At 41.4% G+C, this 15715-nt stretch overlaps 1 protein-coding gene across 9 annotated transcripts in view; it reads left to right on the top strand.

Annotated features, from left to right (window-relative positions):
* The window catches only part of LOC133490490 (PALM2-AKAP2 fusion protein), a 125414-nt gene extending 110817 nt beyond the window's left edge, over window positions 1-14597 (top strand). For 7 of the 9 annotated variants that reach the window (XM_061800625.1, XM_061800634.1, XM_061800626.1 and 4 more), the window contains 8 exons: window positions 3184-3405; window positions 6795-7157; window positions 7685-7783; window positions 7883-7975; window positions 8175-9624; window positions 10170-10348; window positions 10869-10907; window positions 13049-14597. In XM_061800625.1, the coding sequence (XP_061656609.1) occupies window positions 3184-3405; window positions 6795-7157; window positions 7685-7783; window positions 7883-7975; window positions 8175-9624; window positions 10170-10348; window positions 10869-10907; window positions 13049-13162 (2559 nt within the window). In that variant the 3' untranslated portion in view covers window positions 13163-14597. The remainder of the gene's footprint in view (window positions 1-3183; window positions 3406-6794; window positions 7158-7684; window positions 7784-7882; window positions 7976-8174; window positions 9625-10169; window positions 10349-10868; window positions 10908-13048) is intronic. The other 2 variants (XM_061800627.1, XM_061800633.1) reach the window with 2 other exon arrangements.
* Window positions 14598-15715: the final 1118 nt, after the last annotated feature.

A 15715-nucleotide genomic window follows, 5' to 3' on the forward strand; every position in this document is an offset into this window, starting at 1 on the left:
ATCTGTGTTGAGCGATACTTTGCGAGGACCTGATTGCACAAACGTGTCTCTTTGTTGGCAGCTAGCGAGCTACGCTAACCCGGATTAGCGAGTCCTAAAAGCCTTCGACGTGCACCGAGACACCAAGACTGAAGGAAGGATGTTTGAGGACACTAAAGTAGTGATTGTCGTACTCGGTCGGGACTTACGAAGGTTCGGCACTAATTCAAGAATAATTATTGAGGGGAGCGCGTGACGTTACACAAAGAAAACGAGAGAAACAACTCATAAATCAAGGCTCGCCTTCTTCTTTTCCTTCATATGGCGGTTCACAAACGGTTATACAGATACACATGATACAGATTCTGCACACAAGTGTGATAGGTTACACGAAAATAGGAAACTCTCAATGACAAATTCGTTTTTTGGGTTATAATATATGATATTATGTGGCTTCTCGGTCTTCCTCTGATTACGGAAAGATCTTGCGCTAATATCAAAGGTTTCTCCGTCGATATGCATGGAAATACCATTGAAATACCCCTCGCTGAAATACTTGAAGCCCTCCTGTCTGCTCTTCAACGATATTTCACTATTCGGTAAGAATGCGAGTAAAAAATCAGCTGGTAAATCGGACAATTTCGCTCTCAACTTTTCTTCCTGCGACGCCATTTTGTCTAATGTTTGTCTGAGGTTAGCAACAGTGGGGTGACGTGCTTCAGGAGGCGTGGTTAAGTGGCCTGTACGGAGGGGTCAATTCATTGACAGCATGAAATTTCACATGACTGATCAAAACTGGTCACCAAGATGTCCCGAGGGGATTCGTTTGTCCTTAGAAGGGGTGAGAACAAGAAGCAACTTTCACAGGAGAGCGTTAAGTTTATGAAAGTGAAATCTTTTTGTGGAAAGGCACTGTTAATAATCCACCATGTGACTGCACGGTTTCCTTAATAATCCCAGTAAAAAGGAAGGAAGGAGAAGAATGACCTCAGCGGGAGAGCGGAATAGAGGCAAATAACAGAAAGGGAACGAATAAGCCACTTGCTTAAAGCAAATCTGAACCTCCCTTTTAAAGGGATTTTCCTTTTATCTTATGGGATGCCCTTTCATTGTGCTTCCAGCACTTTTCAATTTTCAGTTCAAGCACGACAATGGAAATTTGGTTCCTCCCCAGTTCTCAAACATTCACTCAAACATTGAAGAGTACATCCATCCAACTATTTTCTGAGCCACTTATCCTCACAAGGGTCTCGGGAGTGCCGCAGCATATTGGAGCTGTCATCAGGGAGGAAGCAGGTTACACCCTGAATTGGTTGCCAGCCAATCACAGGACACATAGAGACGGGCGCACTCACAATCACACTTGGGGACAATTTAGATTCTACAATTAATGTATGTTTTTGAGTTGTGGGAGGAAATTGCAGTGCCCGGAGAAAACCCACGGAGGCACGGGGAAAGCATGCAAACTCCACACAGGCGGGGCCGGGATTTGAACCCTCGTCCTCAGAAAATGTTAGGCCAAACCTCTAACCAGTTGTACCACCGTGCCATGACAACAACTACAAAAACAGGAATCTATGATGGACTTGTTTTGGGTCCTAAACCAAAGTTGGGAAAAATTGCTCTCAACAACTCCACAATGTGCGAATGACGTGTGTCTTAACACGACACAACCAATGTCGTCATGTGAGCACAACTTTAAGTGCAACAGGGAATTTCCATCGAGCAATGAGCCAATTCACTAAAGTGAAGTCATTAAAGCTGTCCATCCATCCATCCATCCATGCATCTATTTGCAACACACCTTATTCCATCCAGGGTCATGGTGCGTTGGAGCCTATCCCAGCTGGCTTAGGGCAAAAGGTAGACTACACTCAGAACTGGTCGCCACTCAGTCGCAGGACACGTATAGACAACCATCCGCACATACCTTCGCACCAACACTGAGTCAGACGAGTGTACCACTACATCATCAGTGATCGTTAAAGCTGTGTACACACACAAGACCAAGATTGCTTGTGTAATTCAACCCATCTATCCATTTGCTGCTTATCCTCACAAGGTTCGTGGGGAGTGCTGGAGCCTATCCAAGCTGTCAACGGCCAGGAGGCAGGGTACACCCTGAACTAGTTGCCAGCCTATCGCAGGGCACATCGAGACAAACAGCCGCACTCACAATCACACCTCGGGGCAATTTAGAGTGTCCAATTAATGTTGCATGTTTTTGGGATGTGGGAGGAAACCGGAGTGCCCGGAGAAAACCCGTACAAGCATGGGGAGAACATGCAAACTCCACACAGGTGGGGCCGGGATCGAACGCGGGTCCTCAGAACTGTGAGTCCAACGTTTTACCATTTGATTCATTGTGAAAGTCAACATACACTAAACATCTAGTGTAAAGATACAAAGCTGTAAAACAAGAAAGCCAACAGAGCTTTTTGTTGGTGGCTTGTGGTAAATAATAAAGGTCCACCATTGGGCTTCTGTGAAGTCTGGAATGTAGTGCGTACAAAACCGTAGGGTCACCAGATATATCAGTTTTCCTTTATTTATTGATATAACATGAAGAACACATTTCTACAATTTCCTTAAGTTGCTCTTCCCTTGAGTTTTGATTTGGGTGTCATCTACAGAATGTATGAATATTTGTGGATTTGAATGTTAACTCTTTTGTCACTGTGGTGGTTAATTCCGATTATTAGTTGTAAAACAATAAAGACACAATGTCTGGATAATGCACATGAGTTATTTTCAAATGAATATACAGTATTTTCACAAATTGCTGTGAAGACACAATATAGTATGTTATACTATATTTAAAATTTAGCGGGGCCAATTACTAGAACAGACCACTTCAATGTACGGACTCATTTCCAGGCACTATCTATTGACCATGAAATCATCATTGTGAAAACTCCCCAATTTTGGGGGATGGGTTATTCTGGTCTGTCCTACATCAAGGACAAAATTGATTGGACCTGGCTCCACTCAGTGGTTGAACTAAGCAAAGGCACGCTGCTTGTATTTACCATAGATACCACTGCAATGCAGACACAGTTAACGCAAGTGAGGTCTTTGTAGTTAGAAATCAATCCTTCATCAACAACCCTGACCTCTCACAATTAACAGCCTTTAAAAAAATGATTTGACTTGGAGTCGACAGCTTTTGATTCTTTTTTTTTTTTTTTTTTTTTCATTTCACAGAACTCGTGGCAGGCACCCGAGGATGTCAGTGGCACACTACCCAAGGAGCGAGCCTTGAAGAGTGTCACTTTCCAGGAGTCAGTCAGCATCATCACTGACGGGCCGCTAATCATGGAGGTGGAGAGCCAGCAGGTCCAGCATGGCTGCCTCAGCAGATCTGGCATGCAAGGCCACAGCGCGCTCGAGCTAAAGGTAGAGACATCCGACGGCGAAGTAGAGCAGGTAGGCGAAATCTTACAAGATGGGCATACGTGTATGTACGGTATATTTCTGTGTTAGTACTGTAACAACGTCGTTAGGGTCCATCAAATGTCAATCCCTTAAAATAATGAGTGCAAAAGCAAAGTGAAAGTTTGCTGAATTAATAAAATTGCTTCTGTTGAAACGAATTGCATCTGGAACAAATTGTACAGCTGAGATTTTGGGGAAAAAAAAAGGATTAAAAAGTCATTTTGTTTCTCACAACAGTCATTTTGACTTGGCAAAACTAAAAAATAGTCCAACAGTAAGTTAAGATTCTCACAAACAATACAAAACCGCAAGGTTTAAAAATGTACACTGGGTTTCCGTCTTTGGAATTTAGACAAGTGATAAGCATGACTTTCCTTATTCCATCAACTCTTACATTTTTTTACATAGTTGATAGAGAAGGGCTACATACCCCTGTTCAAATACCGGATTTTTAATGATGTAAAAAAAAAAACAAGAAACTTTGTTCAGATATGACTTCTAAATTGTAAAACTCAATTTGTGTTGTACATGAATTGGCACATCTTGATGCCAATATTTGCTCGGTTTGAACAAAAACTATCCAAATCTATCAGGGGGGTGGCAAGTTGTTGTTTTTTTTTTTTTTTTTTTTTTTTTTTTTCAAGAATGTAGCTAAGCATGGATGGCTTTCTTCCGTTTTACCATCCGACAGCATAGCAAAGAAATACTGTATCAAAACAGGAGACGTTTTTCACTTGTACGCAACAGCCAGTACTTGCCAGGAATTTTTGTCTCAATTTTCAAGCATTTTGGGAGCTCTGAGAAATGTTAACTGTTGTGCCATACTTTTCTCCACTTGACGGTCCCACACATGTTTAGACTTTTTATATACACGGTATACATTGATATATATGCAATAATTTCATTCTAAAAACAAAAGGATATACTACAACAATGCATGTGACGCACTGAATAGTTGTATGAAAAGAATGTACTTCAACTTCTTCTGTTTAAACAAACTGCACTAAATACATTTTTTAAAAAAAATGTAATTTACCACTGCGATCTTGTGTGTGACCACTTATGTCAGAAGCTTTTTTTCTGATCCTCCAAATTCCCCCCCCAAAACTTTTTTGCACCTCATTGGAAGAGAAATCTCACATTTAGCAGCAATTTCATCACAACTGTTTTCATATTTCTACAAGTTGCATAGAAGATATAACATGAATGTCATGATTTGGTCTCAATGTCCTTTTCCTTTGCTCTAAAGAACTACTCAACCGGAACCATTTGATTATTGTCCTGTCGTATTTCTATAAATTCTTTCTTTAGGTCCCCCCACATTGTCTCGTTGAAGACCAGATCGTATGTGTCCTCCGATAACGTATCACTGTAACTTTCATCACTGCCGCCGCACAACGAAACGCTCGTGTTGTCGGATAATGTATCACTTGAGGAAAATGCGTCACACGGGCCTGTGGAAATCGTATCGCTGCAGTTCATCAAGAACCTGCAACCTACTTGAAACGCATTGTTGACATGCTGCCGCGTTACGCTATTGAGCGAGATCCCGCCATCATTTTCCATGACAATGTTGGTCCTCAGGCGCTTTTCCCAAAAGCTGCTGTATCCTGTTTCTTGTGGTTTTGCAAGCAGGTTGGCCTCACAGTCTTTCTTTTTACTCTCCGATTGGACCTCATTGGTCAAATACTCCACCTGGTCCCAGAGAATCTTGTTCTCATTCCCCTCCGACTTCAGCTTGGCGGACAAATCGGCTAATTTTTGTCCTTGACAGTTAATTTGTTCCTTTGCCATTCTGAGCTGAGCTGTCAGGTCTTTAACTTGATTCTCCAGCGCTTTCTTTCTGTCCTCGCTGAAAACACCGAGGATCTTCTGCTTGGCCGAGTTATACCTGCCACAGGCCAATTCCCTCACTCGCGACAACATTTTGTATTGAGCTCACATGAAGACGTTGAATTGAAAGTGCCTCGGATGAACAAATTTTGATGTGTCCGCCATTACTGATAAAGTACTAAAAAGTGGGAGGGGGAACGCACACAGAGCTGTGATGTCATCGTACAAAGGACATTCCAAACCTTTATGAAGTCAGACGTTCATCACCATGACAACCTGGAGCTGATACAGGGATTTTGCCAAATACTTATAAACTCTATTTAATGGTTTTTATCATTAAGCTTCATCTGCAAATACAATTTTTTTTTTCAAAAATTGCATCTATAATAACTTCACCTCGCCCACAAACACTTGGCAGGATATGGAAAATGTAAAAAAGCAATACATCTCTTCTTTGTCACAAACTGTTCATCCAAGTTCTTTTGATCACTCGACCGGAACCATCTGTTTAACGTCTTGCCGCGTTTCTGTGACTTTTTGTAATTCGGCCCACAAGTATTTATCCTTGAAGAACAGATGTGTGTCCTCAAAAAACGCATTGCTTGAATCCACAAAAAACCTGGATCCCGTTTGGCTCTGTTTTCTCTGGGGCTGTTGAAGTATGTTTTCGCTGTCTTCTTTGGGGATCCTCTGATGGTTTTTCATAAAACTCCCCGTTTCCTGTAATTTGGGAGGCAGTCTAGCCTCGTTCTCCTTTTTACTTCCAGCTTTGACCTCATTGGTCAAATATTCCACCTGGTCCCAGAGAATCTTGTTCTCTTTCCCTTCAGACTTCAGCTTGGCAGACAAGTCTGCTAATTTTTGTCCTTGACAGTTTATCAGTTCCTTTGCCAACTGGAGCTGAGTACTCAGGTCCTTTACTTGATTCTTCAGCGTGTTGTTCTCCTCAAAGAAAGCATTGAGTAACTTCTGCTTTGCCAGGTGGTATCTCCCAAATGCTGACTCCCTCATTCGTGACAGCATGTTGATTTGATAAAGAAGGCTTTTACCAGGTTAATTGTTTGAAATGATTGTACCACATACAATTGCAGAAATACTGGAAGACCTGTGAGCTCCTTCCACTAAGAGAAGACATTCTTTTATGTTCCAATCCTTTGTGAAGTCAGAACTTCACAGCCCCATAATTTCACAATTACCATGGCAATCCCTTTATCAGACATATTTGATACTACCATTTCCATCAATGTCACTTGTTTAGAACATTTTACCGACACACTTTTTGGTTTATCTTCAAAACATGAGTGAAGCACATCGCGCAGCAACTCATTGAGAAAAATAAAGCCAATAAGACAACTACAATAAATTTCCACCTACCAAATTTCTAGTCACCTCTTACTTTAAGACTGTAAAACACAAAACAGGGTGTAATTCTCATTTGTATATTGTGTTGATGAGCTGTTAAATGACAAAACAATTTAAGAAATTCTGCTCGTGATGTAAAATGCTGATAATGTACAACTAATTTTAATTATCGACTCTCCTCTCAGGAGATCCGCTACCTGGATCAGGTGCTGGATGCGGCCTCAGACACGCCCACTAATGGAAACTCCTCCCCATCGGCATACACCAAACCAATCAGCATAGATGGAAAGTATTCATCTGTGTGTGTATCCAATTCATCTCCTGATAATCACCAACCAATAATTGTGGAGGGGCAAAGACAAACCACCTTCGTACATCAGGATGAATCCACTGTAAAAACCAATGGGCATATGCCCAGGGAGGAATCGAGCCAGAGCAGTGCAAAGTTTGAGCTGAGAGCTTTTCAGGAGGACAGACGGCCGGCAAAACTCTTCACTCCAGGAGAAGATCGACACGTCAGAGTGACTATGAAACGAAATCCAGAAGAGGTACTTGGGTCATATAATCCACTCTAATGGTTAAGAAACCACAAGGGTGCAGAGTCCAAAAGTCCAACCCAGGTTGCATTTCCATTGAGAAATTAGTTCTCGAGAGGAATGCAAAATCTTTGCATTGCTGTGTCCTGACAGCTCCTCTTCATCACAACCAATGTTTTTGGGTTTTTTTTGTAATATGTCAGATTTGTGTTCTTTTCATTCCAATGATAAATCTTATAAACCTTATAGTAATTCAACAAACCAAACCATACTCTCATTCTGTCTTAGCGCAGTTGTTGGTAGATGTTATCGAACTGCAATGAGATTGAATATTTCGGTACTCTTTACAATTTTGTGAGTGGAAAGCAAACTGAGCCATCTTGCAAAATGGTCTTTAGGAATGCAGCAGTGCCAATATAGTGTTATGTGATGCATTTCAAGAAATACACATTCCCCATATGAGGCTATAAAGAATTGATGATTGTACATCATTTGTCATCAATATTGCATCAAGGACTCATTGATTACCGGTCCAACAGGCCCAGGAGTTGGAACGTGAGCGTCAGGAGCTGATCCGAGACCAGGCAGTCAAGAAAAACCCTGGCATTGCTCAACGTTGGTGGAACCCTCCCCAGGAGGTGGTGAATTGTCAAACTTTTGATGAATATGTAATCTTAAACTCCTCATTGATGGGATCTTTTATTGATTTTTTTTTTTTTTATTTCCAATTATTGAAGGTTCCTTTAGAGGAGCAGCTGGACCCTGAACAGCTTGAGTCTCTCCGAAAATACCAAGAGAGAAAAACGCAGAAGCAGTATACCTACTCACAGGTAGCAGACTGCACACACAAATTGAAAACACCATAGCACATGCACTTTCCAGGTGTAAAATAATAAATGGTTTGCTGAGTATTATGTATTATTGAATATATGGGAAGTGATTGCCGATCATGAAGGATTTGTTCACCTTTTGTGTTTAATTTGATGCTGATGGATCTCTGACTTTCACTCTTCTCGTTCCCAATGTCAGCCCCAAGTTACTGGACCTCCCACCCTGGTCACCTCTGACCCAGAGTTAATCAGGAAGGAAGACATTGTGGAAAAAAAGATTGACTTCTCGTCTGCCAGGAAGCAATTCCTGCAAGCTGACGTCACAAAAAATTCCGTAGCTCCTCACATATACTCTGCCAGACCCTTTTCCAAGTCTGTGCTCAGGGGGAACCTTGGGAGCAGCAACACTGTACCAGAAACCGGAGAGTGTCATGTGACCTGGTCTGACGAAGGTGTTGGGGGAGAATTTACCAGTGTTCGCGCCGTAATGACAAATCTGAGTGATGATGAGGAAGGGAAGAGCCAGTTCCACCTAGGCTATCTCCCCGAGGAGTCTGACTCGGGATTGGAAGAGCTATCGGTCCGCTCTCAGGATACAACGGTGTTTAGCTTGGATAGTGTTTCAGACAGTGGAGCCTCACTTCCCCCGACGCCACTACCACTTACCCCAGTGTCACCATCTACCCCCCAGCCCACTACGCCAGTTAACGGGCGAACCACTGGCAGTGCAGCAGAAGACGAGCTGGAATACCAGGCAGAAGTCCTTGTCCAAAATGTCATTCAAAATGCCCTCTCAGCAAACAGAGATGACTGGCAGTCATCTCTCCCGAATTTGGATTCTTCACAAATGAGCAGCCCTGTGTCTCCATCTTCTGCTTCAACAAGTAGCCCAGTGCCAGTATCTTCCTCCCCTCTGTCTTTTGGAGAAGCTGACCATCTGCAGTCAGCTGTGTCCTCCAGCAGTGCTAGATCCAACCCATCCCCACAGCCAGACCGGCTGCCAGAGGTGCAGGTTGGTTTCGAAGGGAAACCTACAGAAACACAAAATGATCTGCAGCAGAAACAGTTATCCAGCCCAACCCCGCCATCACAACCGTCTCAAACTCCTCATGCAATTTCTCCCCCTCAGAGACCAAAAGAGGGAGGACCAAGGATCAAAATCCAGTCTTCTTATACTCGAGCACTTGCTTCCTCAGCCTCAGTTGCTGCTCCGGCTTCTGGTCCTGTGAGCACAGCAAATGTACCTAGGCCATCCACAGTCTGCCGTCCCCCTTCCCCCCCAAGCCCAGAAAAATCAGAGTTCAGCTACTTCAGTAAGTACTCTGAAGCGGCTGAACTGCGTAGCACAGCAGCTGCAACAAAAGGCCCTGAGGTGGAAGTGACAAGCGGTCCATTCCGCCTTCGCTCCAAAAAACAGCGTACATTATCGATGATTGAAGAAGAGATCCGAGCGGCTCAGCAGAGAGAGGAAGAACTAAAGAAACAGAGAGAGGGACAACCTGCAGTTATTCCTCGCGTTAGTAGCACTTCCAGCAGCAGTCAAGTTCCTGCACGAACAGGGATACGTAAAACCACAATATCCCCGGCAGACAAATTGAAGACTAACAGCCTGCCCACCAGACTCACTATGACAACAAGGACAGCACCAGGTTAGTTCACTCACTTCCTGTTGTGAGACCTGCTCCAACATTGTTGTCGAATATATGGCATTCACATTAAGGTTTTAAGTTTAGCAATATCATAAAGTGGTCATTTCAATTTATCACTTTTTTACAATGATAGTACTACTGGGAAGTTTTGACTAACAATAGCAAAGAGATGTTACATAGCTATATCTTTTTTAATATTGTGTTTCCCTCATTTAGCTACATGCCAAACAATTGGAAACAGATATTTGCATGATACGGTGTAGTTTGATGCAAGTAAAAGCTATACCCGCAGTATGCAGATAGTTGGAGTTAGTGGAGAAGATGGAGTGGTTGGGGGGGAAATCAAAGACTGTTATTTCCCGTGTCGAACCCCAAATAGCGTTTAAGTCAAAGTTAAAGAACATGGTTTCATAGTGGTAGGTAGGTGGGTGTATATGTGTCGTATCTGTATGATTGCTATCCATATTGGAAGTTCAAATTAAAGTATGCACCTGTTTGTGTGCTCTGAATTTTCTTTACCTAACCGCTTAATTGTTGCACCGCAGGAACAATCGAGAAGGTTCGACCCGCTCCGCCTGTCTCGCCTTCGCCGTCGGAAGGGGCCTTGTCTGACGCCGGCAGTGAGGACTCTGCAGGATCTCGAGCCAAAAACTTCATGCAGACGCTCATGGAAGACTATGAAACGCACAAAGTGAAGAGGCGGGAGAAAATGGAGGACAACAGTGTAAGTATTCATAGCCTGTATTCAGTTATATTAACATGCAAAACCAAGTGAAAATAGTTTTCTGTTGAAAGTTAATATTCACTGCCGTCAACTGTCGAAAATGATACAGTGTACCATTGTACGTAGTTAGTTCATGTATGCTTGGTCTAAAAAATGCTTGTTTTTTTTTTTTTTGTGTTCATAAACATTGGGGTATTTTAGGCAACAAGCCAAATGGCTTACGCACACTGGAATGTGTTGGGATTTATGAGGATTTGTCATTTCACTGTCTTTACTTTCATTTCCAGTCAGCATGACTCAATATGTTTGCAGACCAAAGGAAAAATCCAACCTTGACGCAGGAAATGAAAGTAAAAGTAGGAGACATAGGGGATTTTTGTCCAGAGTTTTCAATAAAACGGCTGATATCCCATTTATTAGATATGTAAAATGTTGTTTATCTTTTTTTTTTTTTTTGTGCATTGTGACATCACGTGTGTTGACTCTGTGTACTGTTACTTCCCTTCTGCTGGTCGCTCAGTATGCCCGTTTGCTGCTGGCTAATGAGGTAACCACTGAGGTACCTAATGCACACCCAAAACCTGATCACTAACTTTCCTGGCAGACCTGAGACAGACTCAACTGTATCTATACAGTTTTATAAGTACTTTATTTGCATTGTTTTGGCCAAGATACTTTATTTCATGATAAACATGAATGTAGTACCATACGTACAATGAGTGTTTTAATGCCTTAACTCCATAAGTGTAGCCAAAAAAAACTGATTATCTTTATTGTCCTCCACAGGTTTCCTTTACATGATTGTTTTGAGTCTTTTTTTAATCTTCTTAATTGTCTTTTAGTTAATAAGTCGATCTAAAAAGTGTGTCCCAGGTCTGTGTGTGGTCTCAGTGCTATTGTGTACAAGGGTGGTGATGGTGCATGTGCTTGTACTTGGATTTTTTTATAACCTTTCACTCACCCCACTGAATTCACAGTAGAAGATGATTTAAGCAATCAATAATATCAGGTATCAATCATCACATGCTTGCTTGTTAGTAATCTAAATTACCAATAATTCATAAAACGGAGTTGGTGCTTTGGGAGGGAATCTCACAATATAGGCTTTGTATCAGTACCTTTTTAGTTAGATATACAATGTTTAATATTTATTAAACCATCTTACCTGGATTACTTTAATAGGGACTATCAATTTTAGCTAGGAGTTGGATCATAGCCAAAGACCGAACTGTTAATCACCAAATCGATTTAATCAAAAGGTGAACGTCTTTTGTTGTAGATTCAAGACCCAATTGCATCACAGTACTGAGATCAATACTGGGCTCCGGCCATCTTATATGAAGTTTACATATTCCCCCCACGCTTGCCTTTGTTTTCGCCGAGTTCTCCGGCTTCCTCACAGATTTCAAAAAAATGCACGATAGGTTCATTGAAGGCCCTAAATTTTCCTTATGTGAATGTAGTGTGGACGGTGTTTGTCTACATGTGCCTTGCAGTGGACCTTTCCAATGGCGATCTTGAGCTCCTCCCCCTTAGCCATGTCCCACAAGCTTCCAAAATGGCAATTGAACAGAACATGTTTGAAGTGGATTCTCTATCACGTATTCCAGATAATATTGGGGTATGTTTTTTGCCAAATGTGTCAGACTTGTCCAAGAGAGTTCTACAGAGAGATCTCAACTATTTCACGCAAGGATATGTACACAGAATTAAGATTTTGGACGGAGCAGGACGCAATGTCAAGAGTTACAGCGCAATGTTGGAGATCGATGCAAAAAAGTTTGACGCCTCACAAACTTCATATTGAAGTCCAACAGGATAAAATAGTGGAATCATACTGCGCATGTAAAGCAGCGTGAGAACTTTTTACTTGGAAAGATCATGAGTAATATCATTGTAGTCTTAATAAGTGAGTTAGGTTCGTTTTTCTACAAGTGAATTTAAACAATGGTGATTAACTCAGTCAGCACTGCAGTGATACAATAAGACAAATAGACATTTCTCTTGCATGGCAACGCGCATTTACGTATCACTAACCCGACTCTTCGCCATAAAACTTAACAGATTTCATTCAGCAGGTCAGTGATACACTAACAAAGTGAAAGTTGTTCTCCTGCAATGTATAAAGCTCTGATAACAATTCACTCAAACTCAGAGTAGGTACTTCTCCCTCACTTACCTTGGAACATATGGCCATGTGTTTGTTGATATTGTCCACATTTAGTTGTACATGCGCTCTTCCGCTAGCCTTAATCCATTGTAGACACTTCGTCAACTGTGTTTTAGGCTTTGGAAAATGAATCAAGTCGGATATCTTTCATCAGAATTGCACGTTCCCCAAGCGCATCTGAGGACCGTTTTCTTCGTAACATTAACTTTTCCAAGCGCACGCTAGTGACAACCAGCATTGCTTGTGGGACAATCTGGCGAGAGGGCCGTGTTAAACCAGGGGTTAAGACAATGTAGCTATCTGATTGGCTATTATTGTACGAGTGATTGACAGGTCAGAAAGGTCCACTGGCTCCCACTAGTCCCAAGCGATCGCTAGCGAAGGCTTCTCCAGTGAACCTAGAGCTCCCTCTGTGGTGGACTGTGCATGTTGAAATCAAAGAGGCATGTGCAGTGGTGTGATGACGCCGCCAATGGAAAGCACAGAAGTGAACAAGAAGTGATTATACTCAATGTGTTTCTTTTTAACAGGTGTTGGAGGCCACTCGCATCACCAGGAGGAAAAGTGACATGGCACTGAAGTGGGAAGCCGGAATCTATGCCAATGAGGATGGGGAAGAAGAGGAAGAAGAGGAGGAAGAGTGAAAATATGATAGAAAAGAGGACAGGCCGAGGAAACAGTATTTATTTTACTATTAGTGTTCTGATGATCACATGACCCTCTGGTCTGACCAATGGAGCTCAACAAGGAAGTGTATCAATTAGTGACTTTTGAACTTGGATTCTGCAAGTGTAACAGAAGAGAGGTGACGCTAGTATGTGACACAAAAAGGAAGGGGACGTAAGAGACAATTTGCATTGACGATGCAAGATTCAGAGTTGTGGATGCTAAGTATTCGTAGGCAGTAACTTGAATATATATACTGGAGGTTTTATTTTGAAGGGTCGCCTGAAAGTCACTGAAGGTCTTGCGTGCTTGACAGCCACCAATCATCCACTGAATGAGTCAAAAGTTGAGTCCAGCATGTCAGTGAGGCTCCACATAATTCGGCGTCAATCAAAAGGCAGCCATTGATGTTTTTCCCAAGATTCCGAGCTTTCTCCAACGCTTCAGGCGTCTATGTTCCATTTTGGACGGCACCAGCTTGGGGCCCACTTTTGCTGCAGACTCTCGAATGCATGATGCGTATGATAATTAAATGCCCTATCTCGTATCGCCACACTTTGATTTGTCGAGAGAACAAGCAGCAACACTAGATGTAACGGTTTTTAAATCATCACTTTGGTGACGTCATCTTTGTGAAGTTTTACATAGGAAAGAGGCAAGGCCATGTTTGTGTATCACGTGTTTCTGAGCGGGCTGTATAACAGTATAAACCGTATATATATATATATATATATATATATATAGTCTAAAGTCACTTATTGTAACATTGGTTTGTTGACGGTATATTTTGTAAGCGGTGGTTGTTGTATTATACTGGGAAGTAGGCCTGATGCACATGTATTCCAGTGGACCTACTATACTTCATAGCTGACCGTGGTGTGAAGACATGTTTTGGAAAAAAAAAAAAAACTTTTTATAAAAGGTTGGAGGAGAGCCAGTTTGCCTATTTAAGAAAATTCTAGTCATCAGTAGCTGCATTTTTTTTTCTACCTTCCCGACAACAGCTAATGAAACCTAATCGACAATGATTGGATGTGGACATCTGCAATGAATGTAAAACCCAGATTCTTGTTCAAAACAGCAAACAGGAGCACAAGGAATTTATCCTAATTAAGAGTCTTTGTACTTGGAAGCATGTTTCAATACCACTTGGACTGAAAAGTAGCAAGAATATTCTACTCTTTGGTCTTTTTTCCAGATTGTATTTTATTTTTCTCGGCATGGGAATGTCCAAGAGGATGGTGAGAGTGGGTTTTAAACCAAAGGTCAACATTTTGATCTGCCGGAGTGTCTTGTCCAAGTGTCCTTCAGATAGACACTGACCTGTCTGCCCCTCGACTCGCGCAACTAAATCCTCAGCGGCAATGCGATGCAAACACAACCTGAGGTAAAGTGTGCGTGCTATGGTAAGAGTTGTAGTAATCTTACACACAACAAGCCCTGATTGTATTTATTAAGATGTTCGCCTAGCTTCAAATTAATCTTTTTATTTCAAATCTCTTATGTCAAAGAAACCAGGATCTCCAATAATTTAGGAAAGAATGACCCTAATTCACAGACTCCCCATTATTGCCTTTATACACATATAATAATGTATTAAATAACAAATGTTTAAATGACTTGTCCCATCTAATGTAATGCCAATAATGTTATGTGACACAGGTCCAGGACAAATGACAAAGTTAAGACAAGACAAATTTTGACAAATCAGTTTTGAGGTTTCTTCAAAAAAAAATAAAAATAAAAAATAATAATAAGCGACTTTAAAGGTATCTAAAACACTTGTGGAGTTGCTGTGGGATATTTTGTATTTAAAAACGCAAACCAGGATGAATAATTTGCAATTTATGCTCATTTCAGTGGCTTATTAAGATGCCATCAGAGCATTAGTAGTTGCTTCTTATGCTTGACTTTTAAAACTTTCAGTAGCAAAAGCAATTTTTGGTGTGTTTATTGAAGCTAAAGCCACCCATTGTCACATCATACAAACACATAGTGTCTTTGAATCTGGTTCACACGAGCTGTATTAAATGTGATTGGAATTGCCAACGACAACATGGCTAACACAAATATACGCCGTTTTTGTTTGAATTCTAAATCCGGAGATGATTTATTTATCTTTTGAAACGCTGGTAGCTTGGTTTTTACCCTCCAGGTTGCTACATTGTGTGACGATGCAGTCATTTCCAGATTGTAACCTTTGTCCTTATCTTAACCACTCCTTTGTTCATATTGTGCTCCACTTTATAGCACTTGTACGGCTCACAATTATTCGACTGTTATATATATTATAAATATTTTCTCATTAAATATAAAACTTGACTATTTTCTGAGTGATCATTTGTGTGCGCCAGGACTTCTTCAGGGCTTTTGATTTAAAACCGATTGAATACTTCAGCTGCTTCTCTAGTGTCGATTTGGTGATATCACTGACAATTACCTGAATAATCAGATATTGCATTAAAAATATTCGGGATGATTTATGAATGAGATATCTAGTGTAATTCTTTCATGATTTTACAGGTCAAACC

Source organism: Syngnathoides biaculeatus, chromosome 17, assembly GCF_019802595.1.
Source record: "Syngnathoides biaculeatus isolate LvHL_M chromosome 17, ASM1980259v1, whole genome shotgun sequence".
NCBI lineage: Eukaryota > Metazoa > Chordata > Actinopteri > Syngnathiformes > Syngnathidae > Syngnathoides > Syngnathoides biaculeatus.